The 10886-nt window shown below is 44.4% G+C and overlaps 1 protein-coding gene across 1 annotated transcript; it reads right to left on the bottom strand.

Annotated features, from left to right (window-relative positions):
* Nucleotides 1-5341: 5341 nt before the first annotated feature.
* LOC144256971 (speedy protein E4-like) lies at nucleotides 5342-9955 on the bottom strand. Its single transcript, XM_077802908.1, has 6 exons — nucleotides 9855-9955; nucleotides 9070-9290; nucleotides 8392-8450; nucleotides 7721-7806; nucleotides 6802-6970; nucleotides 5342-5425 (listed from the first exon to the last, which is right to left on the bottom strand). The coding sequence occupies exons 1-6, from the start codon at nucleotides 9953-9955 to the stop codon at nucleotides 5342-5344; spliced, it is 720 nt and encodes a 239-aa protein (XP_077659034.1).
* Nucleotides 9956-10886: the final 931 nt, after the last annotated feature.

Below are 10886 nucleotides of genomic sequence, written 5' to 3'. Positions count from 1 at the left end.
GGTCTGGGGAGGGCAGCTTGGAAACAGATCCTGTTTATGAGACACATAGGAATCACAGGTAGTGAAGTAGCTCTAGGTCCACTCAGGATGGCAGACGTGGGTAGAAGAGGACATATGAGCACCTTGAAGAAGAACTGAATGAAAACGGGTAACCCAAGAAACTGATGCATGCGGTGTATGTATTTACCAGTCCCAGATCAGGCAAGAAAACAGACGGCCAGGCTACAGGGTCAGGGTGGGAGCATTTGGAAATCCTGGAGAAGGCTGTGGTATAAGCCCAGGGGCAGAGAGAAGCCTGCAGTGAGTCCAGCTGAAGAGAGGGGAGGTCACTGGGAAGGGGGAAAGCTCACACCACTCCCAGGATGAAGATATGGACCAGCTGAGAAAGTGAGAGGGCTGGAGGCCACGGAAAGCTGAGAAGGAAAATAAATCAAGGTGTGGGAGACCAACCTTGCAGGTGACTGGGTCACACTCCCCCAGCTGGGTGCTGAGGCGCTCAGTCACAGAAATGTGGCAGAGCTTTCCCCACCCTTCTTGGGTGCGAGGGTCGGTGTCTCGTGCATGGGTGTGTCTTGCTACAGCCCCACGGGTGAAGCTATGCTCACCTGTTCCTTTATAATATAACCCCTTGCCCGGTTAAGGATAGAATCTTCCATGGAAGTGCCTTGTGTGTGTCCCCTTCTCTTACTGTGCCCTTGGGTGTGGCCTACCCAGGTGTCAGTCAACCTGCTGACAGTGGACATCATGAAGATAGACTCAGCCCCCTGAAACCTGACCCCTTGCCTCATTTGAATAGCTTCTATTCCTGTGCTCTTGCTCTCTCTCTTCCTGGGGACCCTTAAGGTCAGAGGAGCCATCAGAGTGATCCCAAACAAAAAGGTATTTGTGTCTCTTGTGCGGTTATTTTGTGCGGCCCAGTCAGCCCAGTTCAACTGAAGTGACCCCTGAGCCTTTTAGTCATGAGAACAGAAACCCGGCATCAAGGGAGTCGCTTTGGAAATGCATTGTGATGACAGAAGGAATGTGACTCTCAGAAAAGAGAACACGGGAGCAATTAAGACAAGAATATGGCAGACTCGGAGCACCCAGGCTTCTGGAACTGAAGAACATACAGAGCTGCAGTGGAGGCTGAGCAGAGCTGGGGAGAGGACAGCTGTAGTTGTGGGTCACAGGAACAGCTGGCTTTCTTAGAGAAAGAGAATATGGGGAAATTCAAAACCATGTTAAGAATGATTAAAACAGAAAAGTAGGAAGGCAAAGGGTTTGATGTTATAATAACTTATACAAAGTAGATAAGATGAGAAAATTAAAAGAGCAAAGAATCAGGAAACTACAATTTTCTCTAAGGAGAAAATGATGCCACAGGACATCAGAAGACACAGAGGAAGGAAGAAAACCAGTGGCAGCAGTTTATAGGGACAAAATGTTTAAAGAACAGAAAGATGCAATGGGAATGACACAAGAGTCCATCAGGCCACCCAAGGACACTGTGACTTCAGCTAATCTCATACTCAAATTCTCTCCTATGATTATTCAGATTCTTTGCTCTCCTGTATCTCTTGCCTAAACTAATCATACGCCACACCAACTGGAAAGCTGGAAAAATAAAATAGGGGCAGTGGTACTAAAAGGGAGAAGGGGGAATGACTGAAAGTCAGCTTATCTGTCACTGCTACCTGCCAAGCTCTGTCTCAGTGTTTCAAAATCAGGAAATATAATTTTCATTTTGTTTTGAAAATCAACTTGTTATCTTTAATATTTACAACCAAAGCATTCATTTATGTCAATGTTTTGATAATTGGGGGGAAATTTAACTTAACATTTAATTATCGCCAAAATAATGAGAGAGATATTCCTTGGACTTTTTCAAAAAGGAACAACCCAGCCCTTCTACTAGGAATCCACTGATCTGCCATAGATAAGACCAGTCTTTCCCAAAGATGCATAAAATGGGAATTAAACAATGCTCTCCAGGCTGGGGGAATTTCAGTCAAGATAAATGCTTGGTTGGAATATTTTACTTTTTTATTTCAAAATATTTACAGTTGCAAGGAAACTTGTGAGAATGGTACACACAGGTTCAATGTACCATTCATGCAATATCCCCTAATAGGAACACATGATAAGACTATAGGATAGTATTTACATTAGGAAATTTCATCCATTCAATGAGTCTGGAGGTGTTTATCAATTGGGAAATAGAGTTCTAGTACTTGCCTTGGTACCTGCGGTGAGCCCTGGAACATGGATTTCCGGTGAGCTCTGCATGCTGACTTCTGGAGTGGCCAGGAAATTGGTCTTACAGTGAGGATAGGAAGGCTGACTTAGGTGGGTCCAGAAAGACAGCCTTTTGGTAGGCCCAAAAGTTGGAGTCCGGTGCCTGCCTGCCCAGCATTACCCAAGACAGGCCTTTCATCAAGAGAGTTTCCTGGCAGTGACTTCTGAAGGGCACCTCTCACACAGTGATCAGGAACACAAAACCAGTCTGGAGACCCTGACGCTGCCTGGTGCCACCCTCACGCTGTGTAGTTGATGTCATGATTTCCCCGGTCTCTATCCACACCCCTTTCCTTGTCTTCTTTCCTGGACACTCACCTCCACTCTATAGTAAGTACCCACAGGGCAGGACCTGAGTCTGATTTATTGCTCTGCTCATCCCACTCCTACCAAATACTTAGTGAAATTCCTGTAAGAACTCAGGACACTGAAACCAAGGTCAGCTTCCTAGATAGGTCATATACATCCATGTCCTCTGAAGATGCTGCATCCTGAGGACATGACAGCTTTCATTCAGACCCTCCTAGACCTCCAGCCATGTGCCTTTTCTGTTAGCTGGTCCCAATCTGTGTCCTTTTTTACATGACAAATCAGTAATTATAGGATTGTGCTCTCCTAGCCTCAGTGATGTACTATAGAGAATTATACAGTAGGTCATTGGATGTATACGACCAACCTGGGAAGCTCATCTCCAGCCATGTGCCTCTTTTAGCTGGTGCCAATTTGTGTCCTTTTTGACAAGACAAAACAGTAAATGTAGGATTTATGCTCTCCTAACCTCAGTGAGATGTTATAGAGAGTTATACAAAATAGGATCATGGGAATCCCCAATTATGCACCACTGATTAGAAGTGCCAGTGGTCTGGGAATCCCAGAGCTTACAGCTGTTTTCTGAAGACAGGGCAGCATAGAGGGGGCCCTCAACCTGTGTCAGTGAGCTCCATGCAATTGATAAGCATCAGAATTGTATTGCACAGTCTCTGTCTTTAATGACTTCTTCCTTCATGGAATTTTACCTCTTCAGTTGCTCCACTCACCCAACCACCATTCCTCTTTTAACACATTCAACCAGCCTTAAGTTCATTCCATGTTGGTACTTCCCAGCCTCTTCACATCATCTCCACTTGCCTCTCTAACCCCACATCACATCTCATCACTGGCTCTGTTGCCACCTCTCTCTCTCTCTCTTTTTTTAATGGTGCTGGGGATTGAACCCAGGGCCTTGTGTATGCAAGGCAAGCACTCTACCAACTGAGCTATATCCCCAGCCCTGTTGCAACCTGTCTTTAGCTTTGTTTTTCTTCTTGCTGATACTTTGCTTCACCTGCTTCTTTCCACAGCTGCTCCCGTATTCTATGAAGCTCCTATCTCCCAAGATGCTTGTCTGCAGTCATTCAGTGCCCACGCTGTTACCTCTTTCCTCTCTGTGCCTATCTATTTGCCAGCTCGAGCTTTTCCTATCATCTCATTCTTCTCACAACTTGCCCTAGTACCTTCATTTCCCTTCACCAGTTTCTATTTCAACAAGACCCTTTGGGTTTCCTTCTGTTATGTAAAAGTAGAAAACAGGTTCTGGAAAAGACTCAAACTGTGACTCCAGTAGCAAAGTCTACCATTCCCTGTGTGTCCTCCTCCTTGGACCATTACCAGGAAGGCATCTCCTGTTGAGATGCCTCTCTTTGATTTTGCATTTAAGATTGTTATACAGCTCTCCCAGAATTTTCTTTCACTCTTCCTGTGTTGTCTCTCTCAATGTCCTCCCTGTATTTCCTGCTTCCAGTCTCTAGTTAGAAAGTTCTGCAACCTTCTCTCTTGTTTTCCAAGATGAAAAATAATTGAGGTGTTTTCCTCCACAGGTAAGAAATTTGGTCAGTTAACAACAACCCTGTTAGGGCTGGGGATGTGGCTCAAGCGGTAGCACGCTCGCCTGGCATGCGTGCGGCCCGGGATCGATCCTCAGCACCACATACCAACAAAGATGTTGTGTCTGCCGAGAACTAAAAAATAAATATTAAAAATTCTCTCCTCTCTCTCTCTCTCTCTCTCTCTCTCTCTCTCTCTCTCTCTCTCTATCTCTCTCTCTCTCCTCTCTCACTCTCTCTTAAAAAAAAAAAAACAACCCTGTTAAACCACAGTCTCATTTGACAAAAACCAAACAATGCAGAATGACATGATCATATGCATCATTAACGTAAGAAGATTTTCAACTTTATTCAGTTTCCACACAATGCACTGTGCTATGCTCTTCCAAAGCACATAGTACAAAACAAAAGCACATAGCACATGTGGTCTTTACAATACATATTTTAAAATGAAAGAAAAACATGTCAACGCAAGTTAAATAACAGCAGCTCAATATTCACAATAATGATGATGGAACATCAAATAAAAACTTTATAAGACTATGGGGAAATACCACTGAGATATAAAATTAGTAGATAAAATAGTAAAAGATTAAAAATTCCAAAGAAATGTTTATGTACATAAACCTATTATAACACTCATCATAAAACTAATGAGGAAAAACAATTTTCCAAACAATATCTATCTTAAGACTCTTGAAAATAAACATAGTTCAAAATAAATAACATTTATGGTATTTACTAAAACTGTGACAATCCTATAAAGAAAATCATCTCCATGCTTGGTATCCTTAAGGGATACGTGACCCAAGATGAATTAAAAGGAGAGGTTAAAAAGAGAATTTACAGAGGGAGAGAGAGATTCATGGCTAAAGGATATTAACTTTAGACCAAGATCAACCATTCATCAAAGCTGAATGGGGCCCAATTGCTGTGGGTTAAGGATTTTTACACATCCTGTGTGATAAACTGTTCTCTCTCAGGTCTGGCTGAGCAGCCTCAGAGCACCCAGCACACCTCTAGGGGGTCATCTGTGTGGTTGGAGATTGAGACCATGAAGCTGACTTGGAGATTCAGGCTGTTTCACCATCTGTGGGTGGAGGTGGACAGGACTGGATCAAGAAGTTAGGTCCTTGAGCATCTTAAATAGACAATCAGTGACTCTGTCATCAGTCCAGGGATGCAGAGTTTTGTGCCTCCCCTCAGGCCTCCACAGTTCCAGGACTTCCAGGCAATGAGGTGCGATCCCGGCCCCACACCCAGAGCTCCGGATCATAAGCTTGAATCTGGAAAGAAAAGAGCCCCCATCAAAGCTGATGACTTTACAGGATATTGAGGGTTTTGAAGTTATGGTTAATTTATTTTTCCATTCCTTAAGATTACTTCACCTTGATTTGGACTTTCTAGTCACCATGATTCAACAGTCTGCAAATATCTAAAACTATTGAGAGGCTAATTCTATTAACTAAGTTCTGTCAGCTACAAAGGAGGTGACATAGCAAGGTGTAATTATTAGATTTCTTTAGCCTGGTGACAAATGAAGTAGCCATATATGGATGTCACAACATTATATCAGCTATTACTAACATGGACGATACTTATGAGGACATATTATATATAATATAAGGCATGGGACATCATATTTTCAGCTTTCTTTCAAATAAAAATTGAATAAACTTTCCTATTTTATATTAGATAAGTAAATTATGCTAGCTGTGTAGAAAGTTTTGTAAATGCTTTGGCAGATACAATCCTTTGCGTGTCCCATCTAATAAAATTTTAAAAGTTGTATTTATTAAGAGACAAGCTTTATCTTTGTCTCTGATTTGAGTAGAATAATGGTTTAATGTTAGTGATGTTTCTGTTTGGGTCCATCAAAACAACTTAGTTACATGGTTAGATGCATCTTTAATCATTGAAACCCTAGTACAGTTTCTACATAATTATAAGCCTGGCATACATAGTTTTGGATGATTTTTGTTTAAAACAAAAGAGTTCATCCCAGAGTTTGAGACAAATAATTAAACTAATTCTAGTTAGCTCCAAAGTATTAATTAATTGTCCAAATATTCTACAAATGAAAAAAAAATATTTCACCATAAAATGTTACAATTTGTGAATAATTTTAATCTGGTATAAAGATTCCTTTCATCTCATTTATCCACTTTCTTTAAAATAAATCATAATTTACAATTGTTAGATGTATCTATACATAAATACATATTAAAGACCAAAGATATATGTCTAAAAATCTCTTAAATCTGCTGGAATTTATACTAAAAAAAGTCACTTAAATCTGCTTTAAACTATACTTCCCTTATTGCATAGAAATTAAACTTGGCTTTACATTTTGAATATACTTTACTTTTTGTTCAGATATGAAATTCATTTTCTTGAATTGGGACTTTCTTTTATTGAATCACTTATGTATATCTGGTAAATTTTCATGAAGTTTTTGTTAGATGTTATACAGTAAATTGTGATACACGTTTGGTTCACTAACCAAAAAAACAAAACTGAAGAGTGGCTGGGGAGTCCTTCCCTCCGTGCATAACCTCCACAGCTTTCTCCTCCCCAGAGCCCACCTGCAGCCACCCACCTTCCTGTGTCTCTCCAGTCAGCCCATCCCTCTCCCTCCACAAGCACACACAGCACCACCCACCTCCTCACACTCCTCCCTGGAAACCCGAGTGTTCCAGCGCATGGAGCAGAAAAACTGATAGCGCAGTTTGTGGAACAGGGGACGCTGGGCGTAGCTCTTCCCATAGAGGAAATGAAAGATGTCTTGTTTAGGAGCCTGGTTGTCCTCCTCCATGTCATTGGCCAGGTAGCTGGGGAAAGAAACCAGGTTGCTCTTTAGAGGCACAACCAAGAAGGACCTGCCCTTGGAGTCAGCTTCCCAAAATGGACTCCCAGAGGACCATCTTCAGACAGGACTGCACCAGCCCTATTAAGTGTTACGGAGGACCATGCCTTAGTCCAGAGGACTCTGCCAGACACAGACCTTCTGAAGGACTCCAACCTTTTTCTAGAAAGCATTGAGCAACACAGTTGTGGGAGAGGCCTAAGGGGTGGTTGCACCCATCTTGGAAGGATTTTCAGGGGGTGTGTAGAAAGAGCCACAAATGTGAGAAGACTCCTGTAAGAAGAACCAGAGGGGACCACCCTACACTGGACCTGTGCCAGGCTGGGAAGGGGCATCTGTCTTGGAAATCCAGAGGCAGAAAACAGAGCAATGTTGGTATAGATACAGGAAGGAAGAGCAGTCAGATGTGGCTGCACCTCCAGTCTCTGCCAGGGACAGGAGGTGCCCATGCTTTCCTGCACTCCTCTCAGGTGGGCTTTGTGTTTCCTTGGTTTCCTTGAATCTTTTACAACTGGCCTTTAGGGAGCATGTGTGTTTGCTTTGACTAGGGAAGTGTGGAAAAGAAAAACAAACTATACTACAGTGCTGTGATCTCGTGTACACGGAGCAAACAGGACAAAGAGGCTAAAAGTAAAAGAAAGGTTAGTGTCCCTCTGCTCCCCTCCTACCCTCCCAGGTAGTGAGTCCTGATTGATGAAGGAGACCAAATACTCACAGGGCCACAAAGAAGTGGATTCTCTGGTACTGCCAGGAGAAGAGGCCAGCCCGGCTAAAATAAGCTATGACCATAGACAGGAGGTACTGATGGAGAGAGAAGAAAAACAGAGAGAGGTCACATCCTGGAAGAGGAGGAAAGAGGGGACAGAGGAATGGGAGTCTGGGGTGAAGAGTGCCCCTGAGAGAAGGTCGCCAGTAAGGAGACTTGCTGTTTTGGGGAAGGACCTGTGACAGTCGGAGCAGTCGGGGGAAGAGGAGGCTTAGTGTGTACTGTAGGATCAGCTCTGAGGAGACCTTTTGAGGGAAGGCATGTAGGTGAGCTGGGTGAGGAGGGTCTTGGGTAAGCTGGAGAACGGGGGGTCCCAAGAAGTGTAAAGAGGAGAGGAGCCCAGAACCTCAGGTGACAATAAGCAAAAGGGGGTAGCCATGCAAGACTGTGGACTTGGGCTTGAAGCCCAAAGCACCCCAAGAAGAAGCAAGGTCCACCTGTCCTCTCTGCAGGAAACTGCTAGGTCCTGAAGGGAGATGTGACAAGCCACAAAGGAGCCAGGACTTGGCACATTTTGTTGGCTTTATGTGGAGGCAGAGGGAAGGACCATGGGGCTAGAAATCCCTCCCCATCCAGGCTGTGCTGGAGCAGGAACACTGCCCAGTGGAGAACAACCTCACCTTGTCAGACACCCTCAGGTTCTTGTCCCAGGCCAGGAATCTTTTGACAACAGGATCCTCTGTGAACAGAACACTGATGTTAGTTGGGAACCAGAAGGGGCTTCAATGGGAGATAGAGAGCAGAGAGGAGAACAGGACCTCCCTTGGAGAAGGTGTGGGATTGTTGCCCAATAGAGGTGGATAGGAAGAGATCAGGAACATTCCTGGGAAAGTTGCTTGGACCTGAGACTCCCCCCCACCAGGGAAACAACTGAGTGAGGGTTTGTGTAACAGAAAGGTATCTGTATGAGTAAGAACTTCTAGTAAACTGTGGGGGCCCATCATCCCCCCTTATAACCTTAGAACCAGAGTTATTAGGTCATTTCTCCTTAGATAGTTACAACAGTGTGAACATGGTCCCATTAACCACCTCTCAGGGAGGATGAAATGTATTACAGCCACAATGTCTGCAATCTGTGAGGATAATTGGAACCAAGCTCTGTGATCCCAAGCAGGGTCATTTTTCAGGTGTAATGTAATCATCCATCATCTAAGAGTTTCACAGGGTACATGGGTCCTGAGTCCTCCAGGAATGGGGATCTCAGGGATAGCAGGGCTCTTTGGAAAAGTGCAGAGGCTGTAAGTTCCTTCTTTGTGTAAAGAGCAGGATTGGAGGGCGCTACCTGGGTGTCTCCCTACCTAGAAGCCTCTTGAAAACCTCATGGTGTTCTGGTTGCACCAAGTCCATGCGCCGTTTTTTGAGTTTTATTTTGTGGTCACACAGTGACTCCACATCCCAGGGGTGATTTAGCCCACTTTCCACATCCTCCAGCTCATCCTCAGATTCAGTGGAGGACTCTCTCTTTCTCTTTATGCCAGTGGTCTCAGGCAGGAGTCCAGATTCTACCCAGAGTGCAGAATCAAAAATCCCCGGGGGATCATCCTCCGAGTCTCCCTCAGATTCTGAGGTCCACTCTCTCTTCCTCGAGGACCGACATGGGAGGCAGGGTTTTACCCACAGAGCTGAGTAAAGGAAGCAGAGTCAAGCTCCTGAATTTGGAACTCATCCTTTCATCCTCTGATCCCAGTTCACCTCCCACCCCCAGACCTTCAACTGTTACCTTCTTCTGAGCTATTGTTCAACCACTCCCCTTTGCTGATAAACATGTGCCCCTGATTCTCCTTACCAGTGTCCCATCTCCCTGTTCCTCAAAACTCTTCCTCATTATGTACACTTTCTTCCATGGGGGGAGTGACCCTTTTTACACCTCCTCTACCTACTTCGTGAACTTAGATCTCATCTTCTAACCCAACTCCTTTCTCTACAGATTTTCCATCCATGTGGACTTCCTTGTCCCATGGCAAGGAACTTCAAACTTCAAAAGTGGGCTCCTTAGTCTACCTTTCCTGGCTTCTCTACCCCTTCCTTCCTCCTTACCAGTCATCCTGTCAAATCAGTTCTCACTCTAGCTCCCTCACCTGATGGACCTGGGACCTCATCATCTACCACCACCTCCAGGTGGGTTTCTGAGGTGTTCGGCTGGGAAGGCGATTGCCCAGACTGGGAGATTTGTTGATCCGCCATAAGTTCTCCCATACTCTGTCTTCCTTCTACAAAACCTAGATTCTTGCTAAGGCAAAGCCTTCTTCCAGAATTTGGTTGAATAGGATCTGTTCGCTCTTCTCCAAACAGGAGAAATCAGGTGAGGAACAGTTCTGAGGACAAACTGTTGCCCACTGCACTCCCAGTGGTCCACAGAGTCTGTCCCTTCCAATCAGGAAGGTTGGAAGCCTCTGATGTCATCGCTTATTCCAACCTGGCAACCAGTTTGAAGGAAAACACCTGTAACTGTCAGACTGGTGTGTGCACCTGTCCTAGAGTTCTAGAGGAGATGGTCTCTGCTGTGACTGACCCAAACTCTGTCCACCTTGCCAAACTACCCTACGGGTCTCTGACCCCTTTTTCACTTCTGTCTAGACATGGGTTCTTCTCTCCATTTTCAACACAACACATGTTAGATACCCAACCTCTGGGCATTTCCATTTCAGAGCTCAGTGCAGTGGGAGATTAAGGAGTATGGCAAGGAAGAAGGGGGAGGGCAGAAATGACAAGACTTCCCAAGAAGGAGCTCAGTATGTACAAAAGAACCCACGTACACTGAATTATCAGTTGAAAAAGTTAAATGGAAACACTCAGTTTAGCAAATCTAATTGGCTACATGCCACTGGCCACTGTTTTCTGAAATCTGCCCTGGGAATACACACACTGCATTTAGGTATTCTTGACTCAAAGAGTCCTTATGAAGACATAAAATCATAGAAAATTCTATGCATGCTCACAGTCTTTGCAGAGTGTCAACACTTTCTGGGAGTCCATGGATCATCTCAAATGAGGCCCTCACAACTGAGCAATATCCTGTCTCTAAAAAAATATAAAAAAGGGATGGGAATGTGGCTCAGTGGCCAAGTGCCCCTGGATTCCATCCCTGGCCCCCCCCAAAAAAAAGTACTGGGTA

The sequence above is a fragment of the Urocitellus parryii genome, chromosome 9 (genome assembly GCF_045843805.1).
Source record: "Urocitellus parryii isolate mUroPar1 chromosome 9, mUroPar1.hap1, whole genome shotgun sequence".
Lineage (NCBI taxonomy): Eukaryota > Metazoa > Chordata > Mammalia > Rodentia > Sciuridae > Urocitellus > Urocitellus parryii.
Note: the sequence above shows the minus strand (reverse complement) of the source record. Positions and strands in the feature narration are given on the sequence as shown.

Coding starts and splice junctions, on each gene's coding strand:
- LOC144256971 (XM_077802908.1), bottom strand. CDS start 9,955: ATGGCGGATCAACAAATCTCCCAGTCTGGGCAATCGCCTTCCCAGCCG. Junction 7,807..8,391: donor ACCTGAGGGTGTCTGACAAG/GTGAGGTTGTTC, acceptor TCTCTCCATCAG/TACCTCCTGTCTATGGTCAT. Junction 6,971..7,720: donor ATCCACTTCTTTGTGGCCCT/GTGAGTATTTGG, acceptor TTCTTTCCCCAG/CTACCTGGCCAATGACATGG.